General features: G+C 42.6%; 1 protein-coding gene across 1 annotated transcript; it reads left to right on the top strand.

Annotated features, from left to right (window-relative positions):
- Nucleotides 1-10,128: 10,128 nt before the first annotated feature.
- tbxtb (T-box transcription factor Tb) lies at nucleotides 10,129-18,110 on the top strand (the record flags this gene model as incomplete). The annotated part of the gene is made up of 8 exons (XM_079843566.1): nucleotides 10,129-10,340; nucleotides 10,706-10,970; nucleotides 11,119-11,253; nucleotides 11,358-11,419; nucleotides 12,169-12,230; nucleotides 12,374-12,550; nucleotides 16,489-16,618; nucleotides 17,846-18,110. Exons 1-8 carry the CDS (start codon nucleotides 10,135-10,137, stop codon nucleotides 18,108-18,110), a joined length of 1,302 nt encoding a protein of 433 aa, XP_079699692.1. The 5' UTR covers nucleotides 10,129-10,134.
- Nucleotides 18,111-18,402: the final 292 nt, after the last annotated feature.

Below are 18,402 nucleotides of genomic sequence, written 5' to 3'. Positions count from 1 at the left end.
CTCGCACTGCGTCGTCGAGAGACGACACTCTGGGGAACGTTAATACCCACTAGGCCACACCAAATCACCCCCACGTCCCAGTGTGAAGCTGGAAACCCAGGCACACTCAGGACGCAAGAACTCGAGCACCAGGCGTCACCGGGAGGTGTGAAGGTGTGCGGGGTGGCCCACCCGGCCGCCTCGCATACCTCTTGAAGCGAGACGCCAGAAAGGAGGGCCACTGATGAAGCCATGCTCCTGGTGGAATGGGCCCTCACAGCCATGGGTGAAGGCAAATTGCGCACCCTATAAGCCGTGGCTATAGCCTGGACGATCCAGTAACTGATCATCTGAGTTGACGCAGGCAGCCCCTTCTTGGGTGAGCCAAAGTACACCAACAACTGGTCTGACCTCCTCCAATGGGAAGACTTCTCTAGATAAATACTCAGAGCTCTGACCGGGCAGAGCAGATGAAGTCTCCCCTCTTCCGCCGTCAGGTGGGGAGGGGGATGGAAAGCCTGAAGAACCAGAGACCGGGCTCCCTGAGATGGAACCTTGGGAATGTAACCCGGTCTAGGGTGAAGGATGGCCCTTACTCCGCCGGGGGCAAACTCCAGGCAGGTTGGCGTGACCGCCAAGGAGATCTCCCACTCTCCTCAGAGAGGTAATGGCGAGGAGAAAGGCCACCTTCAGGGTCAGGTTCTTAGGCTCAGCCAGCTCCAGTGGCTCGAAGGGGGCCTCAGCCAGCCCTTCCAGAACCACTGCCAGGTCCCAGGTTGGGACTCTGGAGCGAGCTACCGGCCTCATCCTCCGAGCCCCACGGAGGAACTGTACAACCAGGTGGTGCTTCCCCAAAGGTCCATCACCTAGAGGTGCGTGGAAAGCCCCAAGGGCAGCCACGTACACCTTCAGAGTGGACGGGGTAAGACCAGCGGAGAAGCGATCTTGGAGGAACTCCAGCACTCAAGCCACTGGGCAGTTAACTGGATCCACCTCACGCTCTCTACACCAAGTGGAAAATACATTCCACTTGAGGCTGTACAGTCTCCTGGCAGAAGGAGCCCTGGAGCTGAGTAAGGTCTCGACTACCTCTGCTGACAGGCCCGCCTCTAGGTACCGAGCCCCCTAAGGGGCCAGACCCAGAGGCTCCACAACTCTGGCCGGGGGTGAAATATTGTGCCCCCTGCCTGAGAGAGCAGATCCCTCCTCAGAGGAACCTGCCACGGAGAGCCGTCTAGCAGACCTATGATGTCCGAGAACCATACTCGAGTGGGCCACCGGGGTGCTACTAAGAACAGGCTGATGCCCTCCCGGCGGACCCGCTCCAGAACTCCCGGGAGCAGAGCGATCGGGGGAAATGCGTACAGACGCAGCCTCGGCCACGTCTGCATCATGCGCCAGTCTGCATAGAGGGCGCGACCTCAAACCCCCCTGGTGATTGAGATACGCGACAACCGAAGTGTTGTCTGAGCGTATCAGGACATGGTGGCCGCGGAGGTCCGGGTAAAAGCTCCTCAGAGCTTTGTAGACCGCTAGCATCTCCAGGCAGTTGATGTGCCATGAAGAATGCCGGGTCTCCCACAGACCTTTCGCAAAGCGGCCTTCCATGACCGCGCCCCAACCAGTGAGGGAGGCATCTGTTGAAACGGCTTTCCGGCAACATGATGCTCCCAGCACTGGCCCCTGGGACAGGAACCAAGGTTTCCGCCATATGACGAGGGAACGAAGGCATCTGCGCGTTACCCTGATCATACGAAACGGATTTCCCCTCGGGGAAAGCCCCTTGGCCCTCAGCCACCACTGTAGGGGTCTCATATGCAGCAGGCCAAAAGGTATCACGTTGGACGCTGCTGCCATGAGCCCCAGCAGTCTCTGGAACTGCTTCACAGTGAGGCTGCGGCCTGGCTTCACTCTGGAGACCGTCGCCAGTATGGATTCCACGCGCGCGGGAGACATACATGCCCGCATTGACGTGGAATCCCATACGACTCCCAGGAACGTGGTCCTCTGGGAGGGCGTCAACACGCTTTTCTTCGTGTTGAGTCTTAGCCCCAAGCACCTTATGTGGGCCAGAACGACATCTCGATGCCGAACCGCCATCTCGCGCGATCTGGCCAGTATGAGCCAGTCGTCGATGTAATTTAGTATACGGATGCCCTGGAGTCTCAGCGGAGCCAGTGCTGCATCCATACACTTGGTGAAGGTGCGAGGGGAGAGTGCCAGGCCAAAGGGAAGAACCCGATATTGGTACGCTTCGCCCCCGAAAGCGAACCTCAGGAACTTCCTGTGGGTTGGAAGGATGGAAATATGGAAGTATGCGTCCTTTAGATCTATCGTGACGAACCAGTCCTCGGACTGGATCTGACTCGCGATGGATGGAATTGTGAGCATCCTGAACCTGAATCTCCTCAGAGACCGATTCAGGAGCCTGAGATCTATTATCGGACGCAACCCACCATCCTTCTTGGGAACTATAAAGTACCGGCTGTAGAACCCGGAGTCCCTGTTCGCCAACGGAACCCGCTCTATGGCTTCCTTGGCTAACAGGGCCTGTACTTCTTGTTCCATAACCCGAACCTGCTCTGGGCCGACCACAGTCCGGAACACCCCGTTGAACTTCGGGGGAGGAGAACCGAACTGTAGTCTGTAACCCAGCTCTACAGTCTGCAGGACCCATGTAGATACACTCGGAAGGCATGTCCATGCGCCAAGATAATCTACTAAGGGAACCAGCCTCTCGAGGCTGGCCTCGGGTGTCAAGCGAGCCTCGTTCCCGATCCCCTGAAGTGGCTGACCGGCAGGGAGAAGTCGGGAACGATTTTCGGTGGGTGCACACGTTTGCTGTCCAGCCGCAAGTCCTCTTGGAGGCAGCGAAGACAGCACGCGTGTGCGGGAGATCAGTGAGGCCCGAAGCGTCTGTGACGGTGGGAACACAGCACTGATCTCCCGGGAGCTCCGGGGGGAAGACGACCTCGGTCGTTCTGTCCCGGGGGGGGGGCAGCTCTCAGCGATCCAGCCGCAGCTAGGACCGCTTAGTGGCAGCCTTCTTCGCCTGAAGGACGGTCCTCAGATCGACCTTAGGCTCGGAAGGCTTGCCACGAGAGCGCCGCCTCTTTTGCCAAGCTCCCTCAGGAGGGGCGCGAGAAGCAACGCTCTCTTTCTGCACCTGCCGGTGCGAGGAGCTAGTAGACGGCCGAGGCTGTCCCTTTGAGACAGCCTTCCCCGAGGAGCTGGATCGACGAGGGAGATACTGTTGGAAGGCCGCCGCCTGCTTTCTCACCTCCTGGAACCTCTCGACGACGGTGTTAACCGCGCCGCCGAAAAGCCCAGAAGGCGAGACCGGGGAATCTAGGAGAAAGTGTTTCTCTCTCTCCTTCATCCCCGACAGGTTTAACCATAAATGTCTCTCCACACACACCATACCCGCCATGGAGTGACCGATGGAACGGGCCGTCTCCTTGGCGATGCGGAGAGACAAATCATGGCCTTCCTTAGTTCGAGGACATCGTCCGGAGACGGGCCCCCGCCCTCGTCGAGCTCCTTGAGGAAGTCGGCCTGGTAGGCCTGCAACACCGCCATAGTGTGCAGGCAACTACCAGCCCGCCCAGCCGCCATATATGCCCTCCCTACCAGCGCTGATGTATCGCGCGCTGGTTTGGAGGGCAATACCGGGGTCTTCAGGGACGAAGCGGCCTCGGGAGAGAGGTAGCTCGCGAGAGCTTCCTCTACCCTCGGCAGTGTCCCATAACCCTGTTCGGCCGCCCCCAGTACGTTACCAAAGTCGAGTACTGGAGGGCTGGTGAGTCTGGCCGAATAGGGTTTATCCCAGGACCTAGACAACTCATTGTGTAGGTCCGGGAAAAAAGGCAGATCCCGGCGTGGAGGTTGAGGCTTGCGCCTGAAGAACCCTTCATCCAGCTTACTGGGCGGCTGGATTTCCGGTTCTTCCTGTGGCCAATGGATGTTTAACTTGGCCACGGCGCGGGTCAAAACCTCCACTAGCTCCTCTGGAGCGGGTGCGTGAAGCGATGGCTCAGGCTCCACTGCACCCGCCTCGACGCTCAGCACATCCGACTCCTCGGAGCCAGATAGCTGAAACGTCGGGTTCTCCGCCCCACGGGAAGAAGCCGCATCGCGGGCTTCCGCACGGGCCGGGAGAACATCGGAGTCCTCGGACGAGGATAGGGAAAGTGCCTCAGCAGTCCCATATCCTGTCACGAGGTCCCGCTGTGAGCCCCATGATCTACGGCGCCGCCGTGCCTCAGCAACAGCGGGCCCAGAACCCTGGGGCTCGCGGGCTTGGCCGGTCTCACTGAACACAGCCAGCCGTGAGCGCAACACCTTGAGCGGCAGCTTTTCACACTCGCTACAGGCGGCTCCCTCGAGAGCCGCCCTAGCGTGCTGCACGCCCAGGCATTGCACACACAAAAGGTGTGTGTCCGTGCCCGAAATGAATCGCGGACACGGGTGCACACACCTTGTGAACTGTTGCTCACTAGCCATCTTGGATATTTAGTGACAAAACAACACCAAATAGACAGACAATTTCACATATAGCGCTTCGCTGAAGAGCAAAAAAGCTAGTGTGTGTTTGCATCAGCTTCCTTTTTGTATCTTCCGGGTATGCCGTCATCTACTACGTCACGACGCACCACCAATCAGATTGGCTTGATTTCATTCATACTTCAGATGCGTAACGCTGTGGGCGTTCCCCAGAGTGTCGTCACTCGACGACGCAGTGCGAGTTCCCTCGAAGGGGAACTAATGTTAGACGTACCTGAAAAACCTGAAAAGCATAGTTTATTTTATTATTATCTTTGCTCGATAGTATTTATTTGTGCTGCTGCTTGTATTTAAATGATTTTCGTTTTTTTTATTTGACAGTAGTCCTTTTTTCCCTGAACATAGCAAATACTGAACCGTACCGAAACGGTGAACCTAAAACCGTGATACAAACCGAACCGTGAGCAATCTGTACCGTTACACCCCTAGCGTAACGTATGATAAAATGACTGAAAAAAGGTTGGGAAACACTGGCTTAGGCTACTATCGAAGAAGAAGAAAACAGTTGCAGCGGCGGGCGGGAGGAAGAGGGAAAAAAGTAGCGGGAAGTAAACTTCAAGGAGAGTAGAGTAGATGAGTGTGATGTGCGATGATGGATCAGGACGCTGACGGCCAAAATCAAAATATATTGTGTAGTTATAAACTCTTTAGACTCTTTTTTTTTTAAGTTTGTGGGTAAGAATCGTGTAAAAAAAAATCCCTTATTTTGTGGATGGATTCCGGGAAATCTCCCTTATTTTCAATGTTCAATGTTGACAGCTATGTCAGTGTGTATGTCTGGGAGAAATGGAAGGCTCATCAGAGGGGAAAGCCTGGTATCGATTGTCTAAATGACCACGAGTCATGGTGACATGCACTGTCTTAACTGTTGCCATTTCTCTCTTCTTTTAAAAAAAAAACACTATTCACATGCACAGAAACAAAGCGGCTTCCTAAAGACAACAAAGTCAATGATGTGTAATGCAGGGTCCCTTTTTACCCACGGGCACTCCTATTTTTTTTTCAATCAAAATATATTCCTATAAAATATAATTTATATCTATATAAAACATTTACAATATATTTTAACATTGGAAATGTATTTCCTTGCCTCTTGAATTACATTTTGTAATATATTTTGCCATTTAAAGATTAAAAAAAGATTTTTCGTTATCTGCCCTATTTTCAACATACATTTTGCATGTATTTGAAACATATTTTTAAATATATAAAAAATTGCCATGGGGGATATTTATTTTTGGACTGAAAATTAGTTCTTGTAGTTAGGTATGGCATGTATAATCATGACTTCTAATGTGAACAGTTGTGATCTAATGTCACTCTCACTTTACTCTACAGGGATTTTTCACATTGTTACATCTGTTCTCCACTCATTATACAATGTTCTTGCACTTAAACAGTCAAGGCTTTACCACTGCAATTGTTGCTGTTGTGTAGAAGCTGTAGATGTGAGGTCCACCTAAATCATTCATTTGGGGATGTGTACAAATAAGCACCTATATCAACAGTGCAGCTGTCCCAGATGGCTCCCTCGCTCAAATCCTGTCACCTCAGGGTGTGAGACGACACACTGTGTGGTTTGAAAGATTGTGAGGTGATGCAGCAACTGTGAGAGATGGCACTTGTGCTGTCACCTATAACCCATGGAAGTGACAAATAATCACCAATGAAGGAATATACAAAAACTTGTTGCTTGCAATTCGACACAATTTTGAATGAAAATACATTCAATGGATGAAAAAAGAAGACAGGATTTTATCCACAGAGAATTGATTGGATTGTGATATGTATATCACTGTTTGGATTTAAATAGGCAAATGCTTAAGAGTCTATGACTGGATCATTATTGCAGTGATTTTATGTTTCTAGCATTTTATATGTTTGGCAACAGTTCTCTAACCCTAACTGATGGAGTGTGTAGCTTTTCATTTCTTAAACAACCATGTAGGAAGACACATCATGGCCATATTCCAGGATGAAAATGTCAAGATTTATCAGGCTCAAACTGAGAAAGAATGGTTGGGAGGGAGTATGAAGAATCATTTTCACACATGAATTGGCACCTCTGAGTCCAGACCTTAAATTAATTGGAAGTTTTTGGGATGTGCTGGAGGAGACTTTACAGAATGCTGGACTCTTGCATTGTCAATACAAGATCTGGACCAAAAAAGAATGCACCTCTTAAAGCTACACTGTGTAACTTTTTTAGTTTATTCTTAGCTAAAAACACTTAGTTCTTTCAAAAATATATGTGCTCATTAATGTATATTTACTTCGTTCAAGTAATAAAGTATTCTCGTAAGTTTATAATATGCCATTGAAAATACATACGGGTGAGGGGTTCGAATGTGGGTCAACATGTTGCCCCTCCATCTTGAAAGTACATTAGCCAAAGAGGGACATACCAGTAAATTCAAGCTTCGCCTTTCGCGTTTTAACACTCGATGGCACCGTGTCGAATGTGGACGAGGTCGAGCTGGAATTCACGTTAATCTTGGACTAAATCGGCCACCGTAGGAGTTAAAACGAAATCGGAATTGAGAGGAACAGAAACTAATATTCACTGGATGGTCATATACCTTTTCAACGCTAGATGGGGGAAAATATCACACAGTGTAGCTTTAAATGCTGTGGTTATTTCCAAAAAAAAATAAAAAAATAAATATATATATATATATATATATATATATATATATATATATATATATATATATATATATATATATATATATATATATATATATATCCAGTGCATTTTGTCTCCACAGATCTTCACTCGGGAGCTCAAAGTACCAAAATTTTCCACACTGCAGTACAACTTCCTGGAAGAAGTCAGGTCCAACTTGCTTTTTGCGGTACCATTTTAACATTTTATCATACATTCACATTAATTTATTGAGCAGATACCTTTGTCCAAACCTCTCCAGGGGGAAAACAATACAAGTACACGGCTACCTGTTAGGTGCATATGTTTGGATTATGTGTCCGTGTTTCTCTGTTTTCATTATAAGAGATGCCATGAGCCACTGATCAAGTCAAAGACCACTGACATTACCCACAAAATGAGATTAATGCACAACCTCTCGCTCTCTCACATGGCTGACACCCACAGGTGAGAAATGTACACGTTTATCAACTAATTGGGTTAATTAATTAATTTGACATTAATTATAACTTTTTTTTTGTGAGCAGAATCATGGCAAAAAATGGAAAATGGAGCTTGCAATGCACAGATGGTTTCAGCATCAAAGAATTGGTTAGTTATACTTATTAAAGGAGTAATTTAACCAAAATGAAATTTACCATATTGTTTTCTTTCTTCATGAAACCCAAAGGGAGATTTAAGGCAGAATATCCAAGCTTTTGTTTTGATCCAATGATATAGCTTTGAAGATTTATCTTAACAAATGTTACAAATGATAAATAAAAGAATAGAAAAGGAACATACAAGTATCATGAAAGTAAAGTCAATAAGATTAATGCACTATATTCCATGTCTTCTGAAATTAAACAGTTACTTTTTGAGTAGTTTAGACCCTTTATAATCACTAATGATCTCTCCCTCGATCAAATCCCATTCACAATTTTGTTCACTTAAAAAAATGATGATGATGATGATGATGACTAAATGTTATTTTGGGGCACACAGTGCTTTTGTAGTTCATTTATTGTTCAACATCAAAACTTTTATTTTATTTTGAGGAGATGAGGCATGAATGTTCTCGCAACGTCCAAATTCAGAGGACCAGATGCCCTACAGAGCCTGACCCTACTACACACCAGAGTGATCAGAGTAAACCTGAGAGCCCAGAATCCTTCAGTGAAACTCCAAATGCACATTTCTCACCAAGGTCAGGAATTACTATGAATGAAGTGTGGAGGAATGTGCCAATCATTTTCACTTTCAAACGTTATATTTATTCATGCATGTAGTCTCCAGCCAGCTGGGAAAAGCACAGAGGGATCCCCATCTAGTTCTGCAGGAGATCCCCATTCATCATATACAGATGTGCCTCTATGCATAACTGATGTCTATAGTGGTGATGTTGAGGTACTGTTTTAATCAATTGATATAATGCACTTATTGTATACCTGTATATAATTTTTTTTATTACATTATAGGTGTAATTAAATAGATCTATACACTGTTGACCCTTACAATTTAACCCACCCTTAAAACTTATACCACCCTTCCCTAACCCGTATATCACCTCAATAAGCAGATAAGGTGTTAATGCAACATGAACACATGAAACAACAATATTTTTTTATGTAAGTACATAGTAGTTAAAGACATATAAAGTGTGACAAGTAGTTTTTTTTTATTATACAATACAAACAAGCAAACCAACTACATAATACAACTACCATATTAAATTAAAATTGGATTTCATTTAACTGCAATTTTACTTTGTTTCAGGTGGAAAACTGTGACGTGAAAATGTGGAAAAATTATACATAGACCACTGGTGTTGATCCGTCACTTTAAAACAGGTCCAGGATGCTGTAAGAGAATGGAGAGGAAAGAAAGATAGAGATGTCCTGCTTAACCTACAAACGTTTTTTTTCTCCATTACATTGTTTAATTTAATGCACTTAATAAATAACAAAACGATAGCCTAATCAAGTTGTTATAGCCTACGCACATACTGTTATAGTAGGCTATTGTTTTAATCATGTCTTTGGATTAATATTAACATTTCAAGCCGGTCTTCATTTGTTTCTCAATTGTACATATTTTGGTATTCAGATGATCTATAAATAAAAAATAATTTCCGAAAGGGTTTGTTGTTCCTATGAAATGTCAAACATTTTTTACCGGAAGTCTTGTCGCCTAGATGACGCTTTTCACGCTATTTTATGAACACCCATTGTCAAGTCGGATGGCGTTTCCTCTGCCTTTGACACCTCTGGAGAAAGATTCCCACGGGCTTTAAACTCATAAACATCTACTATAACATTTCATCAGCACAGCCATGGATTTACACAGCCCTTGGGTGTAGCCTATTATTAATCTTTTACAATGCACATTTTCTGAACTTCTTAAATTATCTAGCCATAGCTATTCGATAAAATATATTTAAAAATGATGCTATTTTTTGTTTAGCATTTCCCCCCAGTGGCATTCAGCAGATAATATAGCCCAATGCATCTTATAGGCTACATTCAAAGTTTGAATTAAAAACTAAAAAAATTTCCCCCAGTTTTAAGTAGGCTATCCTATGGCTTAAAAAAGTGAGTGTATGAATACATTTTCCAACATTGTAACCGTTTCATTTGACATGCATTGAGTTTTTGTGAGGACATCGTCGATATATCCGCTTTTAAATGTACAGTTGTGACTAGGATATGTGTAAATATTTACGCATTTCTTTACGCCAGATCTCTGAACCAATGACTGGCCAGAACGCACACATCAAAGTGGAAACCAGCCTATCAGAGATTTCTTGAGCAAAGCATGGAGAGAGTTTTACCTGGGGAGTATTTAATTGGACGCATCTCCTCTAGTCATGGGCGTATTTTAACTGAAGAGCTCGTGCAGTTTGGTTTTTTTCTTTTTTCTTTTCGTGTTGGAGCCGATTGGATAGCAGAATGGCATCTGGGGCTAGTGACTGTCCGGAAAAGAGCATCCAGTATCGGGTGGATCATTTATTAACTGCAGTAGAAAATGAACTTCACGCGGGCAGCGAGAAAGGAGATCCAACAGAAAGGGACCTTAAAGTCAGTCTGGATGAAAATGAGCTTTGGCAGAAGTTCAAAGAACTGACGAATGAAATGATAGTGACCAAGAATGGCAGGTATTTTTTTCCAGCCAGAAGAAATATTATTCATATCACTAAAACTTAACTTTTGCTTATTTAACTGTTGATTAGGTGGTTGCCATATTAAATAATATTTATAAAAGTGGTTAATTCAGGCTAAAACATTTTTACGTTTACTTTATTGTGTCAGTGTAGCTAAACTTGCCATGTAAAAACTTCCATGTAAAAAAGTGTTTTCCTCCCTCTCATTCTTCTTTTACACTATTATATTCGTATAATAATAAATAGCCTATATATATTTATTATACTTTTATACAGGCATTATATTCATTTATTTGGAAGGGAAATCAAACACGATGATGCCAAGTCTAAATGTCTCATTTGATTGTTGTGATCATCAGACGCATGTTCCCAGTGCTAAAGGTGAATGTGTCCGGTCTGGATCCAAACGCCATGTACTCCTTCTTACTGGATTTCGTGGCAGCAGACAATCACAGGTGGAAGTATGTGAACGGTGAATGGGTGCCGGGTGGCAAACCCGAGCCACAAGCCCCGAGCTGCGTCTATATCCACCCAGACTCGCCAAACTTCGGCGCGCACTGGATGAAAACCTCAGTCTCCTTCAGTAAAGTCAAACTCACCAACAAACTGAACGGAGGTGGTCAGGTGTGTACGTTTTCCTGTCAATAATATGCTGTATAAGCCTATCTAAAATCGAGCATGAAATCGAATAACGTTTAAATGTCCAGTAAATTGCTTACTGTAGGAAAATACTAAAAATATTACATTGAAAATATGTCATTTTTTTTCATAGATTATGCTGAACTCGCTACACAAATATGAGCCACGTATCCACATAGTGCGCGTTGGTGGTCCACAGAGAATGATCACCACTCATTCTTTCTCTGAGACGCAATTCATAGCAGTTACTGCCTACCAGAATGAAGAGGTAACGCGGTTTATTTCTATGTTGATTTAATAAAGCATGTCAACAAATGAACTATTATATTGTGCATAATGACACTGAATAACATCTGTAATTTGCTATTTTAGATTACTGCTCTCAAAATTAAATACAATCCATTCGCCAAAGCTTTCCTGGATGCCAAGGAAAGGTATGTTTTTTTATATATATATAGGCTATATATTTTTATTATATATTTATTATATATTTATTATATATATATGTATAGCCCCACACACCTAATGTCACTAGTTGTGGCTAGTTGTCACTTAATACTCCAGTTATTGAAAGTAATGTTTTATGTAGACATATACCTGTTGTGGTAGTGATAAACTGTATACAATAAAAGTACATAAAACACATATTTGCCCTGATATAATTGTAACAAATGTATGGCAAAGTATTGGAATTTCACTTAAAAAAGATACAATTATATTAAACATGTCTAATCTAATCTACAAGGGTGATTTCACAAACAGGGCTCAGACTAAACCAGGATTAGGCCTTAGTTCAATTAGGATATTTAAGTAGCTTTTATAAACATGCTTTAGAAAAAAGAGGGAAAAAAAGAAAAAAAAAAACATTACTGGTGTGCATCTTGAGACAAAACAATGGCTTTGACATCTTTTAAGATAGGTCAGTGCAAGTTGCTTTCAGTTAAAACCAGCTCAAACATGCATTAGTCTGGGACTAGTTTAAGCCTTGTCTGTGAAATCAGGGGTATGAGTTTTAAACCAACTTACAAATCCACTGATTGATTAAACAAGCATTTGTATAATTTGACTTTCCCATGTAACAACTAGCCATGAACATGGTTGAGGACTTGTTCTTGGTTTATTGTAAACCAAGTCACTAGTTTTTGATAGAACTAAGATGATAAATTATTTTCTTTTCCCCCAGAAGTGATCATAAGGACATAATAGAGGATGTCAGTGGAAGTCAACAGTCTGGCTATTCTCAATGTAAGAGCTAAAATGAATTGTAATGCCATTAATTTTGATTGAAGTTATTCTTTATTAAATGTGGACTGATCCTGTCCAGTTTATGTTGTGCAGCAGTGATGCATTTATTTATAATGATTTCTCTCATTTTCCTGTTGGTCTAGTAAGTGGCTGGTTTCTGCCAGCCACAGGGTCTCTCTGTCCTTCTGCAAACCCTCACACACAGTTTGCCAGCCCACTGTCTCTATCCTCACCCCACGGCTGTGAACGTTACTCGACTCTGAGAAGTCACCGGTCCACGCCATACCCCAGCCCATATGCCCACCGGACGGCCTCTCCCAGTAAGTTCCTCCCTGCCATATTGTCCAGCTTCTGCAAAGTTTCCAGTCACTGCTAAACTGTAAAGCCACACATAAACATACTTTCTAGGCAATATGGACTAAATTGTGCCTCATATCTCATTCATGTGTGAGCACATTAAAATATACACCGTGTTTTGGGGAAAGTTCAACACTCTTAATTCAGCAATAAAAAACAAAAAAGAAACAGAAATGTGATGTTTAACTAAAGTAATTTTTGCTTATTAGTGTGGTTGAATTGGATCACCAATGGTCAGCAGCAAAGACATTGGTTCATAAAGTGAGATGAAATGCATAAAGTATATTTGTGAAATTTCACATTTAAAGGTCCCATGGCATGGCATTTTTCTATTATTTTATAATGTTTCCTGAGGTGTACTTATATTGTTAGTATGACTTTTACATCATAAAATGTCATAATTTAGAAATAAAAGGCATTTTTTCTATACTGCTGTTTGCCCTGTGGCTGAATGCCCTGCTTCAAGAGGCGTGTCTGCTGTGAGACTTAAACAGTAAAAACGCCCACTGTTGTGATTGGCTGACATCTTTGCATTTTAAATGAGCCGAGGGGGCGTGGTTTAACGAGGTCTACGAGGCACGAGCAGGCACGAGCTGCTGCCAGAGAGACGGATGGACCTGAGTTCACTTCACATCAGTTCTCAGCATGTCTGAACTGTTGTAGTTACAGCATATCCTTCAGGTTATTAGTTTATTTCTAGTCGGAGGGGCTGTCACTCATGTCAGAAAGTTAGTAACTTTAGTAAATTATGGATCAGCGCTGACTGGAGACGCGAACCATTTAGAACGATTCAGTCCGATTTGGTGAACTGATTCGGTTCACTAAAAAGAACTGGTTCAAAAGAAAGATCGTTCGCGAACCGGACATCACTAATGTACCAGAGACGGAGCTCAGCGATTGCAAACAAAGTTATTTATAGTAACTACTGAGTTATGAGAGCGCTGTCAGTCAGCGCGAGTTTATTGTGTTTGTATCTGAGAGTTCTGAATAAACACGAGTCCCAGTCACACCGAGTCCGTCTTCAATCATTATTACCAACTTTGTAACACATGCAAAGTACCATTACAGCTGTCGAGATGAACGAGTTAAAAGTAAGTGTTGATAATAGCATTATTTTTTAAAATAAAATAAAAGCGTCAGTGACACGCGTTGAGTACACACATTTGTACATGTACATTTGTGCATTTGGCAGACGCTTTTATCCAAAGCGACTTACATTGCATTCAAAGTACACATTTTACATTTTGTCAATTCTTGCTTTCCCTGGGAATCGAACCCATGACCTTGGCGTTGCTAGCGCCATGCTCTACTGTTTGAGCTACAGGAAAGTTACAAGTACAAAGCGCAAACAAAGACACAACAGCAGTAATCGAATGTAATCCAGTTTATTGTGGGGCTAGGCTGGCTAGCCCGAATATGCTCACGCTTACCCCCCTTCTGCTTAATCTCACGCCGCGTTTGGTGCCTCCGCTGTGGGCCAGATGCAGTACTGGGGGTCGGGGATGCTGAAGGCCACCGGCCAGTGCAGCCCGAGCTTCGGCGTGTGTGAGGCCGATGTTGAGCAGAAACTCATGACTGTATGCACATTTTAGAACCGATAGACGCGACGAGGACGTACAAAAACACTGACTCACAAGATAGAAAACACGAAAACACCGCTCTGTCTGGAGAGAGAGAAGCCGCATTGTGTGCACGAATAATAAATAATTAGCTACACATCAGAAATCACTGATCAGAGATCAGAAGGAACTGAAAAAAGACTTCTGTTTTCATTTGTACATCCAAACACTGAGAAACTGCCAGCATTCACTCGTTCACAAGTAATGATCTCTCGAGCGTTTGCATGGGCGTGCCAGATTCTCTGGGCGGAGGAAAGGGAGGTAACCGTTCCTGCTTGGACGTCAAACCAGGAGACTTCAGGATTGGCTCGTCTGGCCTGTCATTTTCTCAAAGGCAGAGAAAGACAGCCAGAACTCGGGTTTACACCAATCAACATTTCTATCCACTTGGGGACAATATTCAGGCTAGGGGAACTCAACATATTAATATTAATGTTGAAAAACCTCATAAAATGAAAATGTCATGCCATGGGACCTTTAATTATTGCAGGTTTTTATTCGGTTTTGAGGAATACTGAATCTGTTTTTGAGCAAATGAGTACATGCTTGCTCACATTTAGTCTATAGAACTACAATAACCATCATCTTCACACAGCCCACACAACACTCACAATTACTCACAATTTCTCTCAACATGGGGACAGGAGAGGTGTCAGTGAATAAATGGGAAAACAAAGTAACTTGTGTTACTTATTTGAAAATGTAACTCAGATATTTTGTTGTAAATTAAATTATGTAGTAAAGAATTTAATTATTTTTAGTTGAAAAAAGTAATCTGATTATGTAATCTGATTATGTAACTTGTGTTACTTGTAATGCGTTAACTCCAACACTAAATATATGGCATTGCTATCTGTAAGGACAGGGGTTCCCTTATTGAATGGTTGTAAATTATGAGAATGTATATAGCCTAAAGAATGTAAATAAAGTGAACCTAGCAGATTGTGTTCCCAAAATGCACATTAAACTGCTCATACAAAAAAGGAGCAGTGCTGAGTAAGTAAAACAAATACAATAATAATTACTAGTTACTAATTACATCTTCAATAGTGTAATTGGATTGCTGTACAAATTACTCTCTCCAAAAAGTATTTAATTACATATCACTAATTACTTTCTAAATCCTATATCAACCTCGACTAGTTAAGCGATTCAAGGATGGACATGAAACGGCTCTTTTAATTCCTTAAAATAAATAATATAAAACTGCGTAAATTATTCGTATTAACTGACCAAAGTGTTACAAATGTGATAAAAACATGCATTTCAAAGTTAGACTTTAAATTTTGATGTCATTCCACAATTGTATTATATATAATATTTTGTACAGTATACACAGTATATATAGTTCAGTTACATCAGAAGTAACTGAAATTAAATCCGTTACTTTACTTTTTCAAGGGAAAAGTCATAAAATTACTGTAACTACAGTATTACTTATTAACTAGTTACACCCAACACTGAGAAGGAGTTTGTGAGAAGCAGCATTTACTGTGAACTGAGGCTGAAAACACTGCAACTTAATACTCTTCACCCTGAAACACCCAGCACAACAGACTATATACTTATTTCATTAAATCACAGCCTTTAGTTTGAAAATTGAACTAAACTATATTGCGATTTCACTTTTATTTTGATTACTTGTGAAGCCACATTTATTTATTTAAATTTTAAATTTTATTTAATTAGCTTTTCATCAACTCAGGAATCTCCTGCAGTTCCATCACGAAAAGCCCCATTTGAGAAACCCTATGACACACAACAACCAATTGTGAATCTTCATGCAGCAAACATGAACATGCAGGAGATATGAGAACTGTGGTTTTGGAGAAGATTTTCAGCAATTAATGGATATCAGTCTGGACCTCACAGTGGGCTTTATAAACCTTAATACAGCCATATGTATGATTTTTGTGGACCTGACAATACCTGTTCCTATTACTTGACTGAATGGAAACAAGATGTTGGAGATTCTGCTGAAGGTTTGGCCTTAAAGCTTGTTCATTGAGAGTTATAATGAGAATTTTCTTCTTTGCCTGAACTGTTCCTTTAATGGGCCCCTCAAACAAGTTCTACTGACCACAGAGTGTCTGACATTCCTGCTTTTGTGTTTGAGTTCACACTCATAAACAGGGGAACTTTGGTGGTGGAATGCTAACCATACTGGGTTTTTGAATGCTCAGTCCCATCACCTCCAGGTGTAGAGAGAATTCTAAAGCTATTGACCGAGCAGGTTTGAAACCGATCATGTGACTAGATCCCCTGTCTTGTTTTTATTGCAGCTGGTTACTCTGAAAGCTCAACCTGTCTTTCCATGTTGCCGTCTCATGATAACTGGTCCAGTCTGCAGATGTCCTCCCACTCCAGTGTTCTCCCAATGGGCCACGGCTCTCCCCCAAGCTCAAACACTAGGTGAGGCTCTTTTACCATATCACTGCTAATGAATCACACACTTCCACGACAACTTAATTGCAACCAAGTTGTTTTTATTTTTGAAGTAACTAACAACACACTACATACTTTCCCTTGTTTCTTTCTTGAGCTCTTGAATATCCTCATAGGAAAGTAAAATTATAAATAAGATCTCTTTAAAGGGATAGTTCACCCTCAAGTCATCCTATAAGACATTCTTCTTTCAGACGAATAAAATCTGAGTTATATTACAAAAGTCCAGGCTAATCCAAGCATTAGAAATGGATTCATAGTTGTTCTGTTTTTGAAGCCCATAAAAAGTGCATCTGTCCGTCAAATAACTGCTCCACGCGGCTCTGGGGTGTTAATAAAGGCCTTCTGAAGCAAATCGATGCGTTTGTGTAAGAAAAATATCTATATTTAAAACTTTATCAAGTAAACTTTCGACCGACCGCCTTCCCTGTTCAATTTATGGAAAAATTGTTGAAAGTTCCCCTGCCAATCGAAAGACTAACGCGACCAGGTCCGCTCGTCATGACGTCACGTACGCATGTTTCACTTTCAACATTCAAAACTTTTCCATGGAATGCGGTCGGTCGAAAGTTTACTTGAGAAGTTATAAATATGAATATTTTTCTTACACAAACGCGTCGATTCGCTTCAGAAGGCCTTTATTAACACCCCAGAGCCGTGTGGAGCATGTTATTTGACGGACAGATGCACTTTTTATGGACTTCAAAAACAGAGCAACTTTGAATCAAATTCTAATGCTTGGATTAGCCTGGACTTTTGAAATATAACTCCGATTTTATTCGTCTGAAAGAAGAATGTCATATACACCTAGGATGACTTGGGGGTGAGTAAATTATGGGCTAATTTAAATTTTTGGGTGAACTATGCTTTAATGCCTCAGTTGTTTCTCCTAAACAGCAGTGAGATTAACAATGAGGTTATTGCTTACATTTTCTTTCGTTCTCTTAAGAAAGAAAAAAAAAAGTTTCAAAAGAGATCTCAATAATGTTACAATGTGAACTCAAACATTTTCCAAATTCTTTCAAGACACCATTTGAGTATATACTGTATATACATATATATATATATACTCCATTGTTCCCAGTTTGAAAACTGCTACTCTGACCAATAATATTTTACTTGTTTGTTAAATTCATATTGAGATGATGTTGTATAGCACTGAAAGCTCATTATTGTTTTATATCCTGTTTGCAGTCAGTACACCAGCTTGTGGTCTGTAGGGAACTCACCTTTGACCCCAGTGTCTCAGGCTGGAAGTATGACCAGCAGTCTGGGCTCTCAGTTTCTCCGCGGCTCTGCCAGTCACTACGGCAGCCTGGCTCACCCAGTCACAGCGCCCTCTTCTGGCTCTCCTTTATATGACTCCACGGCCGTGCCTGAAGGACACGAGGCCTCACAATATGACAGTTCAGCCCATGTACGCCTTCCTACAGTCTGGACCCATGTCACACCAAGTTGACCCAATGGACTGAATTAAAGCTGTGTACAGCTGAACTATCATGGCTTTTATGCAATAGCTTTTGACGCAGATATATTAGATCATCTGCTGTATTTGCAGTGGAAGTGACTCAAGTTAGCGTTATTTGTATGCTTTACACTCAAGCCTATTATGACCTAACCGAAATCTATCTTTCTTCAAAACTCAAATTTTAAACAAGTGTTATGTGATTTTGTCATTGAGTACTACTAATTCAGCAAGTGGAAGCCATGTTGGGTTTTTAAATATGCAAGTCATACTTTTAAGGCATATT

Source organism: Gobio gobio (assembly GCF_949357685.1).
Source record: "Gobio gobio genome assembly, chromosome: 18".
NCBI classification, from domain to species: domain Eukaryota; kingdom Metazoa; phylum Chordata; class Actinopteri; order Cypriniformes; family Gobionidae; genus Gobio; species Gobio gobio.
The sequence above is the reverse complement of the archived record's forward strand: the minus strand, read 5'-3'. Positions and strand labels throughout refer to the sequence as shown.